General features: G+C 43.3%; 2 protein-coding genes across 2 annotated transcripts; both read left to right on the forward strand.

Annotated features, from left to right (window-relative positions):
- Nucleotides 1–798: 798 nt before the first annotated feature.
- On the forward strand, nucleotides 799–6,159 carry SNX12 (sorting nexin 12). The gene is made up of 4 exons (XM_048514687.1): nucleotides 799–1,084; nucleotides 3,540–3,635; nucleotides 3,789–3,913; nucleotides 4,521–6,159. The coding sequence occupies exons 1-4, from the start codon at nucleotides 920–922 to the stop codon at nucleotides 4,621–4,623; spliced, it is 489 nt and encodes a 162-aa protein (XP_048370644.1). The 5' UTR covers nucleotides 799–919; the 3' UTR covers nucleotides 4,624–6,159.
- Nucleotides 6,160–6,819: 660 nt separating this feature from the next.
- Nucleotides 6,820–18,430, forward strand: LOC125442905. Its single transcript, XM_048514686.1, has 6 exons — nucleotides 6,820–9,723; nucleotides 11,662–11,854; nucleotides 13,114–13,264; nucleotides 14,312–14,406; nucleotides 14,801–14,884; nucleotides 16,202–18,430. Exons 1-3 carry the CDS (start codon nucleotides 8,686–8,688, stop codon nucleotides 13,194–13,196), a joined length of 1,314 nt encoding a protein of 437 aa, XP_048370643.1. The 5' UTR covers nucleotides 6,820–8,685; the 3' UTR covers nucleotides 13,197–13,264; nucleotides 14,312–14,406; nucleotides 14,801–14,884; nucleotides 16,202–18,430.
- Nucleotides 18,431–19,988: the final 1,558 nt, after the last annotated feature.

Raw genomic sequence — 19,988 nt, forward strand, 5'->3', positions numbered from 1 at the left:
GTCAGTTAAATGTATCTCTCAAGGTGGCTTACAAGTGTAAACTGATAACATTACAAAAATATCAACATAAATAATTAACATTAAAAACCTGTAAGATCACTTCATACCATCATGTACTTTGCCAGCTGGATAAATATTTTCAAAACACATAAAACCAGCAGATCCACTAACAAAGTCACCATAGTAGAATCAGACCTTTTAAAAACCAACGCAGGTACATGCTCAAAAATAGAAACCAGTTTTATAAAGATCAGGGAAAGAGTGATACACACAGAAAATATAAACTCAGCATTGTCTCAAGCCAGTTCTCTTTTCCGTAGAAATATTTTACCCTTTCATCCCGCATTGCATAATACAAACCCTCGCAATCCCTTGTACGCTCATTCAGACGCGCAACTGAACTAACACCCAGCAACCTTTCTCAAGTCACCGAGAAACAAGGTTGCGCGTGCGCATCAAAGTGACGCCTTGGGGCGTCTTCGCGCCTATTCCTCCAATTATACGAGTCGTTTCGAGAATAACCCTTACCGTAGAGTTCAAAAGGAAACTGGCAGCGGCCCTAAAACATGAATATCCTCTTTTCTTTCGACAGGGCACTGGCGATAGTGCTGAGCCATACATGTTCCGAGGATGAACCGCTTATAACCCCGCGCTATGGATGAAACAATCTCCACTTCTTCAGAAAAGCTACCGTGTAAGTTTATACAGAGTGAAGGGCAACATGACCAACCACCCAGGGCCCTGAATTGCCACTATTGTTATGCGCGGCGGAGGTGGTGCTGTGCCTGTGCACGCACGTTCCGGGGCGGCGCTATGTATTGCGGCGCCGCGGCGCTGGGGGGAGAAGAGAGTGGCGGTTCCGCTAAGGCGGTTCTGGGTGTGAGAAAGACCGTCATCGTCCCCGCTACGAGCGCCCGCTATGTCTGAGGCGGCGGTGGCCGATACGCGGCGCCTCAACTCGAAGCCGCAGGATTTGACGGACGCCTACGGGCCGCCTAGCAACTTCCTAGAGATCGATATCTTCAATCCGCAGACCGTGGGCGTCGGTCGGGCCCGCTACACCAGCTATGAGCTCCGCATGAGAGTGCGTGAGGAGAACGAGGGGGGAGCGCAGGGGGCGGGGCTACAGCGCGTGAGGGGTGTGGCCTGACTTTCCCTGGCTGGAGGAAGTGGGGTGGGTGGAGGGCGCCCCTGGATGTTCTTCCTCCTTGGGAAAAGCACCGTGCGGTTAGAAAGTTAGGTCAAGAGGGGGGCTGTTTGCAGAACTGGCTTTCTGCATTCGGTTACTTTTTATTTTTAAAATGCAGTTCCAAATTGTTGTTGTTTTGCCTTGCCTGGCTGAAGTGGTGGAGTCCATTCTATCTTGCCATATTCCTGCTTTTCTTGCATGTGTGAACATTTCTTAGATTTCCTGTTCGTGTCACACAAAGATGCTCTACGTGGTGGCGCCTATGGCACTCCAGTTGTTCATGGACTACAACTCCCATCAGCCCCTGCCAGCATGTAGTCCATGAACATCTGGAGTTCCATAGGTTCGCCACCACAGCAGGGCAGGAGTATGAGAGTTTTTACTCTGTTGGAAAGAGAGGATTTATGAGATGGAGTAGTGTGGTTTCTCTCCATATTTCTTGCCTCTCACTATGTTTATGAATTCATAAGGAGCACTGCTGGGGGGCATGCACGTATGATGTACAAAGACTGTTCTTGTAGGGTTTAGTTACAGCTGAGGATGGGACTTAAGACGTGTTAAACCAGACTCTTCTGGGTTTTTTAAGAGTCTTATTCTGAAATTTTTGCACCAACAACTTATTTTGAATGGTCACAGAGTAGCTTCTAAGTCTCCTTGGTATTCTGTCTTGCTATGAGAAGCCTGGAATTAGAGCTTCTCTTGAGCACAGTCAGAGCAATTCTTGTAGCCTTCTTCTATAAATGAACAACTGTAAAATGGGCTAGTTGCGTGGTAGTTCCGCCACCTTTTGTGCTCAGGGCCCGAGACTGGTCTTGTTCCTGCTACTGTTAGGCTAGCACAGGGGTAGGGAACCTGCGGCTCTCCAGATGTTCAGGAACTACAATTCCCATCAGCCCCTACCAGCATGGCCAATTGGCCATGCTGACAGAGGCTGATGGGAATTGTAGTTCCTGAACATCTGGAGAGCCGCAGGTTCCCTACCCCTGGGCTAGCAGAATGTCTTATGACTTCTTTCTACACAAAGCATCTCAGGCCTTGTCCCAAAGATTGCAGTTAAGTCTGCAACAGATGTGACAGCTGTTTGTTTTTAGAAGTACAAATCTATTCCCTAAAATGTTCAAGGCTGAGGTACCAAGAACTTGTGAGTCAGCTGATAGACTTGAAATTTGTGCAGAATACACAATTTGTCGTGGAAATGAAAGGTCCATACTCTCTCAGCGTAGTAGTAATTTGTTTCTGGTAGCCACGGAGACTGCTCTATAGAGGCAAAGTATGTTCATTCCATACCTACACCCCATTAAGAGGACTTTATAGAGGATATATAGCAATTGGTCCTTGGAGAGCATTTGTGGCAATTACCCTGTTTCAACCCAAGATGATGATGCAGCCTAGTGCAGTTTTGAGAAATGCACTTCTGCCTTTCTGTTGCAACAGTACTTTTACAAACTTGTTACTCATAGGGTGTGTATGTGGTTTACTTACACAATTTGAAAATGGCATAATAAACTTAAGGCAATCAGCAATAGATAGGACACAACCAAGATCACGGTAGCCCCAAGTCTCAAAATAATGCATCAGAAACTCCAAAAACTTATCCACTCCAAAATAATCCTCTGTAGTGGAGGTGATTGGAGGAGAATCTTGACTAGATATCTAAAGGAAAGGAGTGCGTGGGCAAGCTAGGCTTCTTTCTCAGTTATTAAAGTAGCTGCCCAGGGCATTATGGTGTGACCTGAGCAGAAGATATAAGATGATGGGTATGTTCACATGCATGGAGGAAGTACCATTGTTACTCTGGCCCAAGCCTTTTAGGTATTAACTCATCCCCTATTACTCTGAATCAGGTCCAGAAAAAGTCTGCAAACCAGTGAAGATGATTAATTTCAGAATTACATCCCCGACAGTGGGTTCATGTTAATAATTTTGCTGCTGTATTCTGCACCAACACAATTTCTGAATTCCTTCAAAGGCAGTACGGAGACTATGCAACATTAATCTAATCTGTGTATCACAAGGCCTGTATTAGTGTTGTCATATCTGGCATGAAGAAGCTTTTTCTGCTGGTTGCCAGAACTAAAAGTAAGCTGATAATAATATCTGTGGATCCTAGATACTCATAACTTAGCCTTGCTCTAATTGCTTGCATAACATATAAACAGAAAGAACTGAAAATTAATTTTTAATATGTCTCTGTGTTTTGCTCTTGGTAATTGCCTTCTCTGTGGTCTTCTGTGCCCTTCTGTGCCAAGGAAAGCAGTACATGTGCCACTGGGCTGTAGCGCTGCATGTATTGTAGAGTGAACGGAATGATTTGTAAAGCAGCTGCTGAGTGTTATGTGTCTTCTTGCAGACAAATCTACCCATTTTCAAACTGAAAGAGTCTTGTGTGAGACGACGATATAGTGACTTTGAGTGGCTGAAAAATGAGCTGGAGCGTGACAGTAAGGTGAGTGCAAGGGAGCATCTACTGGATGTAGTCCTTGACCTTAACTACAGAATAGATACATATGTGTCACCTTCCATCTGCCACAGAAATACTCTCTTTTGTCAGTTAATCTATAGTTTCGATGGTTTAAGATTCTGTTCTCTCTGCTTCCAGATTGTAGTGCCTCCACTTCCTGGCAAAGCCTTGAAACGCCAGCTTCCCTTCCGAGGAGATGAGGGCATCTTTGAGGAGTCTTTCATAGAAGAAAGAAGACAGGGCTTAGAACAGTTCATAAACAAGTAAGATGCACACTGGTGTTCACTTTTTAGGGAAGTGGAACACTGGGAGAAAGGAAATAAGTTGAGTCCAAGTCTCACAGCACAGCCAACATGTGCATCACCGCTATTTTGCTAGTGGAAGTGGCCATTGCCAAGTGAACTATAAATATTTATCTTGTACACAAAAGGTTATCTTATGAGGACTGATTCTGTGTGACACAGATTGGTAGAAGCTTGACTTTAAAAAATCAGTTCCTTCTCATTGCTTCTGTTATCAGCAATTTAGGGCATATCAAGTGTTGCTATGGCAATGCCCCTTCCCTCTGAATTCATGCCAGCATGCTGGCATGGGCTGATGGGAATTGCGATCCATGAACATCTGGAGAGCCACAGGCTGCAGACCCCTGCTCTAGAGGCTGATGTATTTCTGCCCCCCCTTTCCCCCCCAGAACCTGGAAATTGGGGTAGTACAGGATTATCTTCTGACCATGTTTTGTGAAGTCCAAAATCAGATATCTTTCCCCAAGAGTTTCTGTGTTTGCCAACATTTTTTGGGAGGGTCAAGGTCAGATATAACCACAATGAAGACCTACTGAAACCTAACCACCTTCTTGATTTTTCCTGGCAGAATCGCTGGACACCCGTTGGCACAAAACGAGCGCTGCTTACATATGTTCCTGCAAGAAGAGACCATTGATAGGAATTACGTCCCAGGGAAAGTTCGCCAGTAGGGAGAGTCTGACATTCTCCATTTCTCTCTCTCTCTCTCTCCCCCTGCAAAAATGACATTTATTTTTACAATGTCCCTTCTGAACCAGCTTCTTCTCTCTGAATCTCCCCACTTGTCCAGTGTTGCCTGCCATGCTGTCCCATTCCACCCCCTTACCAGGCAGCAGTGTTTGGTTCTGTTGGTCTTTGGTCTCTACATTAAAGGTGAGAATCTCCACCTGTTGCTTGTTGAAAGTGAGCCAAGAACTAGTGTAAGGTATTGCAGCATGCATCAGATCTTCTTGTCTCCCCTTGTGCAAAGATGTGGGGAGTTCTGAAGCCTAGGCATTTGTCCCCCTTTCCATGCAGCCACAGACCTCCGATGGTGAGTAACTGATCTTGAAACTCTTCCCACAGCTATTGTGGATGTTTCTGTGGGTGTTCTTATGGGTACCCTTCATCCCAGAATCACTGGAAAGTAACAAGTATCTCCAATCCCTGCTAGGTTGATACTGCAGACCAGATGCTCCCTTATTCAGACCTTGAAAGCTCCCTTAATGAGCAGGAAAAGGTATTCTGAGTTTTTAGCTGCTGATGCCACTCCTAGGAATGTCTTTAGCTTTGAATCATCCATATCAAGGGGGAATTTTTTATCCAAAGCATGAGGCACCTTGTTGAAAGCCACTGCACTCCACAGAAGGGAGCCACCCTCCTGCTCCTCCAGATGTGATTAGCCTAGATGCCAGAATCCTACTGAGCAAATAAGATAGCTGGTTTCTTGGGCAATTTGACTTTAAAGCCTGCACAGCAGTGTTTCTCCAAGGATTCCTAAGATAGTGGCATAGAAAGTAGTCAAAGCTAAAGTATATTTAAAATACAGATTCTGTGGCTGCTAAATGTCTTCAGTTATACTTGTTTGCCTCCATTTGTGGCTACAATGTAAACTTCATTTTTATTATTCATCAGCAGTGTATATTAGAAGGCCCTGCAGTTGCTCTTTAGGTAATCTAAGGAGCTTCTTAAAAGGGCCCCCCTTAATCCTGGATGTTGTGGATGAGGGTGGGTTTGGGGTTACAGACCTCAAAAGGTGTGTATCTTCTGCTTCTTCCACTACTTGGCATGGGAGAAGATATCAGAGAGCAAGAAAGAACCTTTGTACAAAACTCCATATATGCTTGGGTGGGGGGAAGAAGGAAAGACAGGAGTAACTCGATACCTAATGTGGGGTTAGGCAGAAAAGAATGTCATCTGGGCTGCCACAGAAAACACTAAGAGAAAAACCTGCCCAAGCCCAGGGTGGTCGTATCTGTTGCTGGAGAGGTGCTAACTGTTGTGGAACCTTGCTAACTTTTCTGTTTGAAGCAGCCTACTGCTTCCTCCTGGACCAGTATTAGCTAAGGGTTTTTTAAATCCTTCATTGGTGCACAAGGCTGAAGATCAAAGGCTGTTAATGCTGTGCATATATTCCGATGTGGGGCTTATAATTCAGCAAACTGTCTTTGGTTTACTGTCTAATGTAATGTCCAAGATTTGTTCATATTAAACCACTGTGAAGCCAATATGTGTGTGTATGATCAGCAGTGGTCTTATCTAAATGTCTCTGGATAGGCCTTGGTGAAGTCAAAGCATCCTAGGGGCTGTTATCTTATAACTACTTTCCATTCTACTCCCACATAACTATGGAATGCTAGGGAACATTGTAAATGGTATGTAAGGCTGAAATCTTATACAATTTAGGTGAGAAGCCCCATTGTATTCAGTAGGCCTCATGTCTTAAATATGCCCAGGATTAGACTTTGTGTTCCCATGATAGAGTGCTTGATTATGGGAGAAGCAAAAGGAAAGTCACTTCTGCTCTGGTCTTTAGAAATATAAAGGCCTGTTTAAACTAGGATGCCTGTTTTGGGATTTAATTGTAAAAATAATTCAGATTTTTCAAAAGGTGTATGAATGATAATAGAGTTTTGTGTTGTCCATTCTAAAACAGCCCATTCTTCCTCAAGGTAAATTGGCACTGTAGATCTTATCCTTCTATTGAAAGGCATATGCTCAGTAGAGCTATAGTGTTCCAAGTGACTCCTAAATGAATAGGTTCTGAGTCTCTGGAATGTAGTTTAACAAACATGAGAAATTAACCCTGCAAATAATGTGCCCTGTTGTCTCATGTTTCTCTTTCTTTGCCTCCTACTATCATGTTGGTGAGAAAAACCATAATGGTATTGGAGTCAAGTGCTAATTGTGGATTGAACTTATTCTGGGATTTCTATGCTGGATGCCAGGCTCAGCTGTGAGCCATGTAATTAGGAGACAGTTACAAATGAGAAGAGACAGAAGGCAAGAAATATAGCTCCTAGGACAGTTGTGAGACATGGCATCCTTTTTAGAAACCAATTACTGGTCCTTATCAATTCATTTGATTTTTTCCTACCTCCTTCAAGTGAGCTCAGGGCAATGTACCTCCCCCCAACCTCCTACCTTGCAACATTGTTGTGAGAAAGTGAGATACACTAACTCAAGAACATCTGGCGAGCTCTGGGTCAAAGAAAGTGTTCTAAGCTGGGCCTTTCGAGTTCTAACACCACTATACCCTTGCATGCTTTTGCTGGGGTATTTAGAGGTGTTTTATTTATTTAAAATATTTATATCACAGGAATATATGATGGATCCTTATATTATAATTATAATGGATCAAAGCATTGGTCTGTTAAGGTTAGTATTTTCTACTCAGAGCAACAGTTGCTCTCCAGGGATCTCAGGCTGAAATCTTTCATATCACGCACTACATGATCCTTTCAGCTGGAGATGCCGGGCACTGAACCTCGTGCTATTTGAACTGGACCCTGAGCGGCGGAAATTAGCATGTTAAAGGGTCTATTCCAAGAGAAAAAGCAATAGATACCGATTCAAACTAAATGAAATATTTATTTACTAACAATCAGACACACAACTAAAAGTAGACAAAAATTGTTTCTCATCTTTAACACAACTATATACATATAACTCCTTCCCTATAAACACATGCATGCACAAAACTGACAATGGGGGAAAGAAAGGAGAGGGAAAATGGGTAATATACTATTTGATTCAAGGAGGATAATAAGTTAAGAATTGCATATAGAAAGGAAGCTGCATATCTGTCGCAGGGGTGTTCAACTAATGGAAGAAACCTGACTCACATTGCGCAGACCTGCGCTTGTCCTTTTATGGGAGAAAAGTCCGTAGTTTGGCATGGGATCTGACCTTTCCAGGCTCAGGACTGGTCCAAGTAATAAAGTTCAAATTTGATTGGGCAGTTTGAAGAGCAAATAACCTTCACAGGACAGTCCATCCTGCGATAGCTGAAATAGTATCGTTAGGAAGCTTGATACTATCCAATCCGGCCTGTAATGGCAATTAAATTAATTACGGGTGGGATTATAAAACAATGAATCAGTTAAGAACGTTAGCAACCACTGCTTTTGTGAATAGTCAAAGTGCTTGTATGCTTTGAGTTTACCTCTTTTTTCCCCCTCCAGGACCTTTGTGTTTGTAATCTGCCAGCTGAAAGATTGGAGTCTATCCCACAGAAGCTTCTGCCACAATAAATGTGTTAGTCTGTAAAGTACTGAAAGACTTCCGGCTATAAAAGAGCCCACAGATATCGCGATCTAATTTAATAAATGCAATCCAACGCCTCTTTAGATCAGCCTGGTTTGCTGCTTCCCTCTTCCTTCCCTTTACTTCCGCCCGTTGCTGCTCATCAAGCACCGGCAGCCAACCTCATCCAATCGGAAAAGCCCAGGGCTTCTTCCCACCATAGATAAAAAGGAAGCACCAGGTTTTTAGTGCCTAGAGAAGAAGGAAGGGAAACCATAGCACGATCAGGCTGGACCTCCGTCCCACCCCTTGCTGGTCGACAGGTGACCAGCCTTTCTACGATGCTCATTGGAGGAAAGATGGAAGAGGCGCGTTCGAGCGATCTAATAGGCGCAAACTGAGCCAATGGGGAGCAGGCGCGGAATGCGAAAAAGCGACTGTTGCCTCCAGGGTGGGCCCGGGGTCTTTGAGGCGCCTGAGGGACTAGCGGCCTTGCTTTCGTGGCCGTTATGAGGCGACGGAGTGGGCTGCAGAGCGCCGGCTCTTTCCTGGAGCCGCTTTCCCAGTTGTGCTTAAGCCCCATGTCCCAGACAGAGCCCGGCCAGGAGGCGCCCAGCTTCCTCTACCGCAGCTTCTTCGCCCAGGAGTGCGACGCGGTCGTGTCCCAGCTGAGCAGGGCTGCGAATGAGAGGCGGCCGCGTTGCGTCTCGACCGTTCAGGATGAGACGCTGACCCCGCTGGAGTCTCCCAGCTCCTTCTTGGAGAGTCCCGACGGCGGTTCTTCACCTCGGCCTGTCCCCGAGCCCGCCTCTGCCGGCTTTGGCCCGCCTGATCGTTCCGCGGCAGGGCCGTTCAGTGAGCAGAGCCCGAGCCTGGCAGGGGCTTCTCCTGGCGCAGGAGCACAGCCAATCGCCACGTCCCCTGGCTTCGACCTGGTAGGGGCTTCGTCCAGGCCTGAACGGGAGAAGGACTCGCCACCGCCTAGCGTGGCCAACATCACGTATGACTGCATGAGCTCTGGTGGCTCTGCCGACGCCACGTACCTCTGCACCGGGTCCACTTCGCCGGGGAAGAAAGAGATGGCCGTAGACGCAGCGCCCGCCCATCCTGGCCTGGAGGTTTGTGGGCAGCTGCTGCCCATTGTCACGTCCACCCCCTTGATGGTGCCTCCCCGTTCAAAAGATGCACCCCCGACAACAGAAGGCCCCCTGAATAGGGAAGGCTCCGCGCCAGACTCCTGGCAAAAGTCTCCGGAAGATCCGCTGCAGGAGGCAACGTTCAGGGTCAGTTTTACATCCAGCCATGAGAGCCTTCCTGCAGCTGCCAGAAATGGGGCTAACCAGGTGCCTCGTGTTTCTGGTAAGATTCCCCTTGCCAAGAGAAGTCTGGCTCTTAGAGCTCGAGGGGCTCAAGGCATAGGAGGTCTTCCTAGAGGCACTGGTGTAATGAAGAAAATCCTGCAGTCAGCTGGTGGATACAACTTTCGGAACTTCCTTGGGCCACCAGAGAAATCAGGATCAGCCATACAGAGCCAGCCAGTGGTTCAGGTGAGCAGTAGCCAGGAGGCACTGTGGTATTACCTACCTATTCTGTTTAGTGCATGGGCACGCACAAAAAAAATTCAAAAGACCAAGAGAGTTATTATTGTTCCTGCTTCCCTCTGAAAATCGTCCTTTTTGTAAGACATGTATTGGTTTAGCTGGGAGAGGGTCAAATTCCCACTCACTCATGAACCTCATTGAGTGACCTTTGGCCAGTCATCCTCATCCTGACATGTCAGACAGGATTCTTAGGGTACAATGGAAAGTGTAGGACCAAGCAGATTTCCATGGGTACCCAGGAGAAAGAGCAGGATAAACATGCTGATGGGCTAATGCGTGGAAAGTAGCCTGTGCCACCTAAGCAGCTTCCCTGGCGTGCTCTCACTGAACACACAAAGCTGTCTAATGGATTTTTTATTCCAATATATGTGATTAAGTCTTCTCATAAAAGTTTTGTATATAGGAATTAATCTGAAGATTAGAACGTCTGTAGCTGGATCTGTGGCTAATTGTCCACAAATGGGAAGTTTCAAGGTCTCTTTCTAGCTAATTTTTAAATACTTATGGTAGTGGTCATGGTAGAGAGGGATTTTCCCCGCCAGTGGAAGGGAGATTTAGATTACAAGATATATATATATACTGAAAATCTGATTGATTTACTACATGTATTAGGGGACTACTGATTGCTAGAAGCTCTGAGTCGTTGTGAGAGCTGCTTGATATAATCTGTGATAAAACTAAATAAGTTGTGTTCTCCAGAGAAACTTTTCCTGGACAGGTGTCTTTTATCTGAGCATTGAGGAAGTAGTGGTGGTCTCTTTTTTGTAGCCGAGGAGTTCTCTGAGAGTGCTGAAGCCCTCTTCCGAGAGCCACTGTTTCACAAACCTTATTGATAAACACAGGATCATCACCTTTACTAATTAGCCATGATTTACATATAAAGTGCACATAAAGAGGCGGATGGCCTCTTATTTGATCTGTGTAAACTTTAGGGTGCTCATGCAGCTCTATATCAAATAAGAAGTCAGCTTCAGTCTTGCGTTCAGAACCTGTGTTCAGACTTTATGGCTGCCAAGAATTATTTGCATGGTTTGATCTGGTGGCTTTTGCACTTAACTACTTTCAATCACTAGCTGCCAGAACTAAACTTTAGAATAGGTTGTTAGTTATATTTGTACAGAAAGGTTTGTCTGCATTGCCAAATATTTAACATTTATCCAGGATACAACTCAAAACCAAGTTGGTGATTTAAGTAATTTCTCTTTGATGGAAGCCTTTAATCTTCTCTGAATTCATCATATGCTGTTGGCATTGCAGGATGGGAGATACAGAAATATTCTGTTTCCTCTGTGGTCACGGGAAATACAGATCATTCCTCATTGTGTTTCTGTTTCCTGTCTCTGACACTGAGCAGAATATATCTAATTTCGTGATTTACAAATGATAATGAAAGGCCCTTGGAAGCCTATGTTAATGAGCTGCTATTTGGACAATGGGACATTTCTGCACTTTCTTTGGTATTGAGTTGATTGTGTAATTGTTAAGGGTGTCGGATCCCTGTTCTTGCCATGGAAGCTTGCTGGGTGACCAGGGGTCAATCACAGCCTAATGGTCTTACAGTGTTGTTGGGAGGATAAAATGGAGGAGAGCATATTATTGTTGGCTGCTTTGGGTTCTTACTGGGGAGAAAAGTAGAGTATAAATGAATTAAATTTTTTAAATTGTTCTGTAATTCTATTTTCTGACGCATTATATATCATATATTATATATCATATATTCTGATGCATTTTATATAATATATTATGGTCTGTGATTAAATATTTAAATGTTCTTAGAAGTGTTAAATCATTCTAATGTTGGTGTTTGGAAGTATAGAGAGGGTGATGGATTCACATCAGACTTCTTTTAAGGCCCATCTAATACTTGGGTCTTATATCATGTAGAAACTCCTGCCTGATGAGATAACAAAGGCAGATTTGACAGAACTGCCCTGCAATAAGAAGCCCCCGATTTCCATCCAGCCTCCCTCCAAACTTGCTGGTAGATCTGGAGTTCAAGGCTCCCTAGCATGTCTGGGTCTGAAGCCCCACAGTTTGTCAAGAGATACTTCAGCAACAAGGCTTCCAGGTCCTGCAGGTGAGCTGGGTTGGCTTCTGGATGAATGGTTGTGGGTAACAGGGAGGCTGGTCTGTCTGACAAGAATGAACCAAAGTGGGTTGTTCTGACCGTGGAATGTCTGGTTATTTACTATTTTTCTTCAGAGGGTTACAAATAGGGAACTGTTTTCTTCTCATCAGCTGGCTTGTGCATCTGTACCAATGGTCCAGAAACTAAATATTAACCAGTTGTCAAATATTTTGTGTGTGTGTAGTCAAGGAACAGGGCATGTTTAGAAAGGGTGCAGACCACATTAAGAAACCCATAAGCTAGAAAGTGGGTGGAGTGAGTGGATCTTCAGAAGACCTTGCAGCCTACTGGGGCTGGTAGTGGTGTCATCACTTCATTGTGACCTGCAACATGCTAGTACAGAACTTGTCAAATCCCAGGAGCCAAAGTGCCTAGCATTTTAGCAGTAACTTTATTGCCATGTAGCTTGGAGGTTCTTAGTAGAAATACAAATCTTATTTATAATTTCAGATTAGAATGTGTTGTAGTATGACCTAAAAGGTCAAAGTTGTTTGTTTGTATATTAACTTTACACCATTCAGTGGCGATAAAACATATCCATTCTTAACTATTGCTTTCAAACTAAACCTTTTAAAACAACAATAAAATTGGAGAGATCAGGTTAGACAGGTTAGCTTTTCATTGCCACGATGATAACCTGGATTACTCCATATTTTTTTAATATGCTACAATACTTTTCTCAGAGCTTTAATAAAGCTATAAGAATCTGCAAAGAGCGTAGGGTTAGGTTCTGTAGCAATAATTAGATGATACAATTATTAAAATACAATGCCATGTCGAAAAATTAGCGTGGTTCCTAAATTTGGAGGACTTGCTCTTAAAGCGGAAAACATTTGTCAAGACTTATGCTAATATTAAAGTGGCAGTTGCGTTTACTGGCAAAATTAGAGGGCCAGTGTGGTGTAATGGTTAGAGTGTTGAGCTAGATTAGAATATGGGAGACCCAGATTCAAATCTCCACTCTGTCATAGAAGAGTGCTGGGTGACTATGAGCCACTCAAATGATTTGAGCTGCTTTGTATCTTCTTCTAATGTAAGTAGATCTTTCCTTGGAAGAGGACTCCTTAGAGTGGGGAAAGGCATAAAACTTTGCTCTGTGGTGTGATAGGATACATGCCACCATGTGGGGGTCCAGAACACTATGCTTTGTCGAGAGGTTAAATGCATCTCCAAGGTTTTGTTAACATTTTTATTACTGTGACATTCAGGCAACAAGACAACAACTAAGAGCATAGCTGCGATTCAAAAACGCCCTCCGTGCGGACAAAAACCAATTCGACAAAACTACTAAGCATCCCCCCCCTGAATCCAGCTTTCATTTTCCTCAAGTTGCCGCATCCCATTTGCTTCTGTGCAAAAGTAAGTTGGAAAAGATATTTTATCTCAGTAGTAAATGCAGTGAGTTCATTGGGGGGGGGGGGGGGGGCGGCAAGAAGGGTGAGAACTCTGCCAGGTTAGAGATGCTAGGAATACCTAGTGAAACTGTTTCTGGTTCAGGTTGCTGTATACACTGAAATGCAGGAGCTTCTCAAGCCCAGTACTATCCAACTATAGCAGTGATGGCGAACCTTTTCAAGACCGAGTGCCCAAACTGCAACTCAAAACCCGCTTATTTATCACAAAGTTCCGACACGGCAATTTAACCTGAATACTGAGGTTTTCGTTTAGAAAAAACGGTTGGCTCCGACGTGTGCGTTACTCAGGAGCAAGCTTGGTGGTAGTAGATGGCTTTGCTTTGAAACAGCTGTGCAACTCTTTCAATGGGTGAATCACGACCCTAGGAGGGTTTACTCAGAAGCAAGCCCCATTTCCAGCAACCGAACTTACTCCCAGGTAAAGGATTGTGCTTTAGTTTAACAGCGCTTAACAGGGTTACCTACACTATTTCCTCAAAACTAGGTCTTAGGTTTAATGCTAATAATCGAACCCAACGACCCAGGCCAGTCGGGGGGGCACTCTGTTTGCGCGTGCCCACAGAGAGGGTTCTGAGTGCCACCTCTGGCACCCGTGCCATAGGTTCGCCATCACTGAACTATAGCCACAGTGGAGGCACTGTCATCATCTTTTGGGCTATAGCAATTTCATGGTCATCTATTATGGAATGGAATACATGCTCCTTCAGAGAGTTGTGAGAGTGGCTTCAATCAAGATATTGTGTATCAGGTGCAGAGGTGATAGTTTGCCAGTAGAGGGCAACAGCAGACCAAAGACGCTTCTCTCCCTTTCCACAAGCAGTCTTCTAAGGTAGGAAAGTTTTAGGTATCCCTCAGGGGAGAGGGAGGAACATCTTCACCCTTCCCAAAAATAGTAGGTGAGTATATCTTAGGTTAGGAGTTCCACAGAGCAAAACTCTGAGACTCCAGTTTGTAAGGCAACAAAGATGGGAATCACTTCTCTTTCAACCAGGTCAGAAAGAGAAGTCCACAAGTAGTGATCTGATGGCTGTTGGACAAACCCGAAATGCTGCTCTGAAGAAGGACTTCACTGCATCTTGCCCAAAGGTAGAACTAGCAGAGTGAATGGCTTTAAATCACCCAAGAAAAAGAGGGTCGGTCTCTCTCTTAAATGTTTAGCATCTCATTCATGTTTCATAAAGAAGCATGTGTTCTCACAGCAAATATATATATATATATATATGTGAGAAGGTTCTGTCAGAGTCAGACCACTGGTATGCATAACCCAGTATTACTTTCTGTGGCTGCCCACAGCTCTCCAGGTAAACTTGAGGCTGAGAAGGATCTTTCCCAACCTTGCTGCCTGGGATTTTGCAACTGCAAACACTGGCATTGAACCTGGAACCTTGTAGTTGCAAAATAGTCCTTGGTTCTCTGTTGTTAGGAATATAGCCATGTATTTGCTGTGATGGCTAACATGCCATCTGTTTTGCAATTTCAGTGCCAATGGCTGGCTGAAGAGAATCAGCGGTTGAAGAGCATGTTAGAAACATGTCAAAAGACTATTGCCTCCCTGAAACAAAAGGTAACCTCCTCGGGAGCCCTGCATTTACAGTTCTATATGCAGATTGTGTAATGCAGTGCAGTCTATTGCAGGCAGCTGCTAGCCTCAGCAGAATTGCTTTCAGTATTCACACCTCTAGTAGAATGGAGCTTATCCACAGTGCCGGTAAATGGATTGTGGTAGTCTAGTCACTTGACCTTGTTATCCAAATTGGTACAGTGTGCAAAGACCCAGTCACTGAAGCAGTTATTTTGGAACCAAGCAGTCTACCATATACGGGAGTGCCACTCTGATACACCATTTCAATTTGGGAAGGAAAAACAAAACACAGAGAATCTCAAAAGAAATAACCTGTATTCCCCTAACCAGATGAAAGACTAGAAAGAGTAAATACAAGGAAATGCAAAAACATTGAACAAAACCTTATATATTCTCCAGAGAACTTTGTGCTCTGCAAATAACAACTTGATGATGGTCCCTGGCCCCAAAACTATTTGGCTGTCCTCAAGCAGGGCCAGAGCTTTTTTGGCTCTGACCCCTGTCTGGTAGATCACTCTGTCAAATGAGACCCGGGTCCTGCAGGATCTATCACAGTTCTACAGAGCCTGTAAGATGGATCTGTTCCACCAGACCTTTGGTGGAGGGCAGCAGTGGTGTCTATCTGGCTGGCCTCCCTGCTCTTCCTTCTCCTTTCTTTGCTGTTTGTTTTGTTGTCTTTTTTCTTTCTTTTTTATTGTTCTATTAGCATAGACTGTTGCTAATTCCATCCTTTTAACAAGATGTACTTAGGGTGCCATGAGCTATGTATCTGTTTTAAATCTTTATGGAATTCTTTGTTGGAAACTGAGCTTGGATGGAGAAATGCTGCTTAGAAATCAAATTATAAATAAAATAGAATTGCAGTGCGGTAATGCATTGCTGCCCTTGGTTGTTGTCTGAGTGCATGAGGATAGTCATCTGTGAGGATAGTGGGACCATTTAGGTGAAGTGTTAGTTATTGGAATGATGGACCTGAAAAATGCTTAGCAGCTTTGTTTACATTCCACTGGGTTGGAGATTCAGTTACTGGAGTAGGCCCTAAAGTAAAAAGAATTGTATAGCCTTAAGGTATTAGGCATCAAATGAGACAATTACTCCACTGGTTTGAGGAAACTTCTGGACACTTGAAGTCAGAGGTCTGTAATCAGTTTGCTACTGTTGGGGGAGTATATTTGCCGTCGGTTCCAAATATTAGTAATGAACAAATGTTGATAGAATTTCAATTGTCATAATCATGATTGTTCTGTATATCATGTAACATGTACCCATTTTAATCAGTTCTTTTTCCTGTTTTCTTAGCAAGCTGCAGTAGAAAATGAAAACTGTCCCCCTGAGACAGAAGCTAAATGAAGAGGCTTCTTGGAGTTCCTGTGTCAGATTATATAAATGAGACTTTTTAAATGAAGAATACCAGTGGATATTTTATAATAGACAGGGCCTTTCTGGATATATATTAGGAGTATAATGAATATAATAAAATGAACTTTTGCTGTAAAATAAATATAGTCCCTGTAAAGCAGAGACTGTGTTTTCTTGTGTGTAAACTGCCTTGAATGGTCATAGAGGCATGAGAGAAATAACATGGTTTTAGACTGCCTGTCAGGAGCTTTGCTAGTCCCTACACCTTAACTGTCGGTTGTAATCCTTGGTTTATCTGGCCATACCAGAGTGCTCATCTGAAAATACAATTTTGCACTCCTCCCAATTTCAGTGACATGGAAATTAAAAAAAAACCCTGCCAAACTCCTTTTCATCTGCCTGTCTGTTTCCTGCTGTCTTGCAGGCTGGGCTCTGGAAGATGTCCAGCAGATGGAGTACAAACTTAGTTAAAACCATGGCAATGCTGATTATCAGGATATAGCATAACTGCTGTTCTGAATCTGTCTCCCTCTGGGCAAATTGCTGGAATCCAGATCTACTGACAACAAAGCTAAGTCAAGACCCAAGCCCTTTTTCTCTGCTCTTTTGTTGAGCTTGATTTCTTTCATTTCAGCAGTTGTACCAAGGTCTGCCAGCCATTTCTGAGGCTACAGCAACCTATGAACTCAGTCACTATTTTCTTCAAAGATGCTCCTATCTATATACCTTCTACCTTCTTAGAACTCCTTCAGTGCAACTGTGCTTTGGAATGTATACCAAATACATGCTTCTAATTAGTGGAACAGAGGTTTTCTTGGTGTGTACAGACCTGTCATCCTACATTGCAGGGAATAATTTGGCCTCTAATTTATTTAAAAAAAACACCAAATCTCCTGTCCACAGTGGAGTTGGTAACAGTATCGTGGCCTGCTAGCTTCCTTCTTCCTTGTTAGAGTGCCTTGCCACCTGGCCATCTTTAGGGTTTGAGGACTACGTTAAGTTTGTGCTGCTCTTACTTCCCTAAAAGTTAAGGCAAGGGGGAGCTGCATCCTATTTGGTCTTTCAGAACGAGAAAATGTTACTTTAGTCAACTTAAAAAAAACACCTGTATTCCACATTCAAATGGCATGAATTCCATTCTTGTGCTGTGAAGATTTTATATCTAATGTTGAAAGATCCAGAATCTGCTCTTAACCCAAGCTAGTAGTGTGGGACTTAGCAAGCTGTAACCATAAGATATGAAATCACATGATATAGTCATGAGGTTTTGAGACAAGAAAAGGGAGAAACAGACTTTACTAGTGTCAAGGCCAAGTCTGTGTACAATAGACCAAAAGAGCTAGAGCTTGAAACTGCAAACTGAGCAGCAATGCTAAGTCATGAAGAAATCTTCTCTATTAAGTGACCCCCATATTTCTGTCCAGCTGCTTCTGGAAGTCTTTCCTTTAGAAATAATGCCTCTGTAGGGGCCTGGCACCCAGTTGGTGGTGGTTGTCTGCAACCTACCTGATGGTCCCAACGCATGGGCTGAATACTACTGTTCTAGAGCATCTGACTGCTAGAAGCAATCAAATACAATTATAAATCCCGACAATTGTTGACGTTAACCAGTTCAATGAAATTCATCATATTTTTCCTCCCTTATTCCATGTTCTCTTTATTATAAAGCTGTTCTTTTTTTCCTGAAAATTTATGTTATCTGGACACTGGAAATATATGTAAATGTTTCCAATTAGAATTTGCTTTCACAAATTTAAGCAGAAGACTTATGATCTTATATTATTATTAAATTTATAGACTGTCCTTCCCCAAAGGGCTGGAGTTAAATTAGGCTGGAGTTAAATTAACAGGACTGAAAAGGCTTCTGTACTTTATAATTTGGCATCGGATCAGATTTCCTATAGCCCTTCTTGAATGCCCAAATTTGCATGAAAAGCAGATGAGTCATTGTTGACCTTTCTTTGGAGAGTTCTGGACTTTTTTCTCTGTCAAAACAGTAGTGACTTGTTTTATGAAGGAAAACTATCCTGTGCACTTAGAATACAGAAACAACAGGAAAGAGGTTTATACATATAAAAGATGAGAATAATTCCAAACAAAACAGCTCACCCTGCTCAGCATAAATGTTGTATATCTAATTATTCTCCAGAATAAAATATATAAATAATCCATCTGAAATGTGTGTACTTGTTCTTCATAAGCAGAAGGTGAGGAAGAACCGTCTTAGTCAACACAGTCATGGGAATGGCTGAAAATTAGAAGTGTTGCAGTAAAATCTGAGTTTACCGTTATTTATAACCTAGGGTGTGTGATCTGCTTTCTTTAAAAATACCCTCCCTAGATTGGAGCCAGTAGCTCTTTATTAGCTAATTTGCAAATTGTTTTGTTAATACTGATGGACAACAGTTAACGATTTGGCCATTTGCCATCCTTTCCCATTGGTCTGTTGCCCTTACTTTGGCTACCTTGGCAAGCTGTTCTTTTAAAATTACCAGGTCTTATGAATTCTTCAGGATGGTCAAGGTTTTTAGGCTTCTTGACCATCAAAGGCCCTAATTTGCAACAAGTGTTGTCTTCATGCTTACCAGTTTGCAAAGGAAGGAGGTCATGAGTTCTGCTTTCTGGCACTTCTCTTATCTCCCATTAACAGTATCAGTATTGCCTCTGAGCTTCCTCTAGCTCAGCAGCCCTAGTAATGCCATGGCAACAGGAGGGCAACTTTATGACCTAATCCCCACTACCAACTTTTTAAAAAGCTATCTGGCCTTCCAGATTCTCTATCATCTTCTCTTCAGCCAAAGATGACAGTCTTAAGAAAAGGCTGTAATTAGGAATGTGAATGTTGAATGCCCTAGCCAGCCTTTTCAATGCTCTGCGGATTAGCAAGATCACAAACCTGCCTGGCTCACACTATTAAACTGGTCTAGATGCTGGGCCCCTGCAGGAATATGCATTGTGGCTACACGGGAACGAAAATGGTGCATGCTTTTACAGGAACATTTCATCAGCCTGTGTTGTGCTCAGGAAATCCTCCTGTAACAGAATATACCTGCCTTAAAAAAGGAACCATATGACCCAGATTGCTGACACAGCACAGATACCAAGTGCTTCATGGGCATGCATCCAACTACCCCACAGATCTACTAAGACAAACACCGCCATGAACTTGGGCTGCCTCTGCGCCTGAAATTATACCACACATGTCCATCCATTTGAACAGAACTCTGCTGAAAATTTCTAAATTTAAAAATAATCTAGCGCAGGCAAGTTCCTAGGCTTTATGACAGAAAATAAGCCTGAAGGCATGAGAGAGATACAGGAGGAAGGAGAATTAGTTTCCAATACTTCAAGTAAATTCCTTCAGCAAACAGCAGCAGGCTCTCACGTCCTACATTTCCAGCAGGCATGGACTTTGTTATTTAACACCATACTACAAATGATAGAAATACAATGGAACCTCGGTTTTCATCAATTTTTTCAGTGAAAAATTTGTCTCTGTTTTCATCAGTTTGCCTCGGTTTTCATCGATTTGCAGTAAGGTGCAGGGGTTTGTGGAGAAAAATCACCCGGACAAAGCTGTTGCAGGCCATGTCTGCAGCTTGTTTAATGACAATGTCTTGCCCCATTTCAGACAAATCTGAAAGAGGCGTCAGAAACAGACCTCTTTGGACAGCTTTCTGGTGCTACATTGTCCACTGGCTCTGAAGTTGGTCCTAGTGTTATTGTT

The sequence above is a fragment of the Sphaerodactylus townsendi genome, linkage group LG13 (genome assembly GCF_021028975.2).
Source record: "Sphaerodactylus townsendi isolate TG3544 linkage group LG13, MPM_Stown_v2.3, whole genome shotgun sequence".
In the NCBI taxonomy this organism is placed as follows: Eukaryota; Metazoa; Chordata; class Lepidosauria; order Squamata; family Sphaerodactylidae; genus Sphaerodactylus; species Sphaerodactylus townsendi.

What these genes read in the sequence shown, in the direction of transcription:
- LOC125442905 (XM_048514686.1), top strand. Translation starts at nt 8,686, where the DNA reads ATGAGGCGACGGAGTGGGCTGCAGAGCGCCGGCTCTTTCCTGGAGCCG. An exon ending in AGAGCCAGCCAGTGGTTCAG is followed by an intron (nt 9,724 to 11,661) that starts GTGAGCAGTAGC and finishes TATATCATGTAG; the next exon opens with AAACTCCTGCCTGATGAGAT. An exon ending in AAGGCTTCCAGGTCCTGCAG is followed by an intron (nt 11,855 to 13,113) that starts GTGAGCTGGGTT and finishes TGTGACATTCAG; the next exon opens with GCAACAAGACAACAACTAAG.
- SNX12 (XM_048514687.1), top strand. Translation starts at nt 920, where the DNA reads ATGTCTGAGGCGGCGGTGGCCGATACGCGGCGCCTCAACTCGAAGCCG. An exon ending in GCTATGAGCTCCGCATGAGA is followed by an intron (nt 1,085 to 3,539) that starts GTGCGTGAGGAG and finishes GTCTTCTTGCAG; the next exon opens with ACAAATCTACCCATTTTCAA. An exon ending in AGCTGGAGCGTGACAGTAAG is followed by an intron (nt 3,636 to 3,788) that starts GTGAGTGCAAGG and finishes CTCTGCTTCCAG; the next exon opens with ATTGTAGTGCCTCCACTTCC.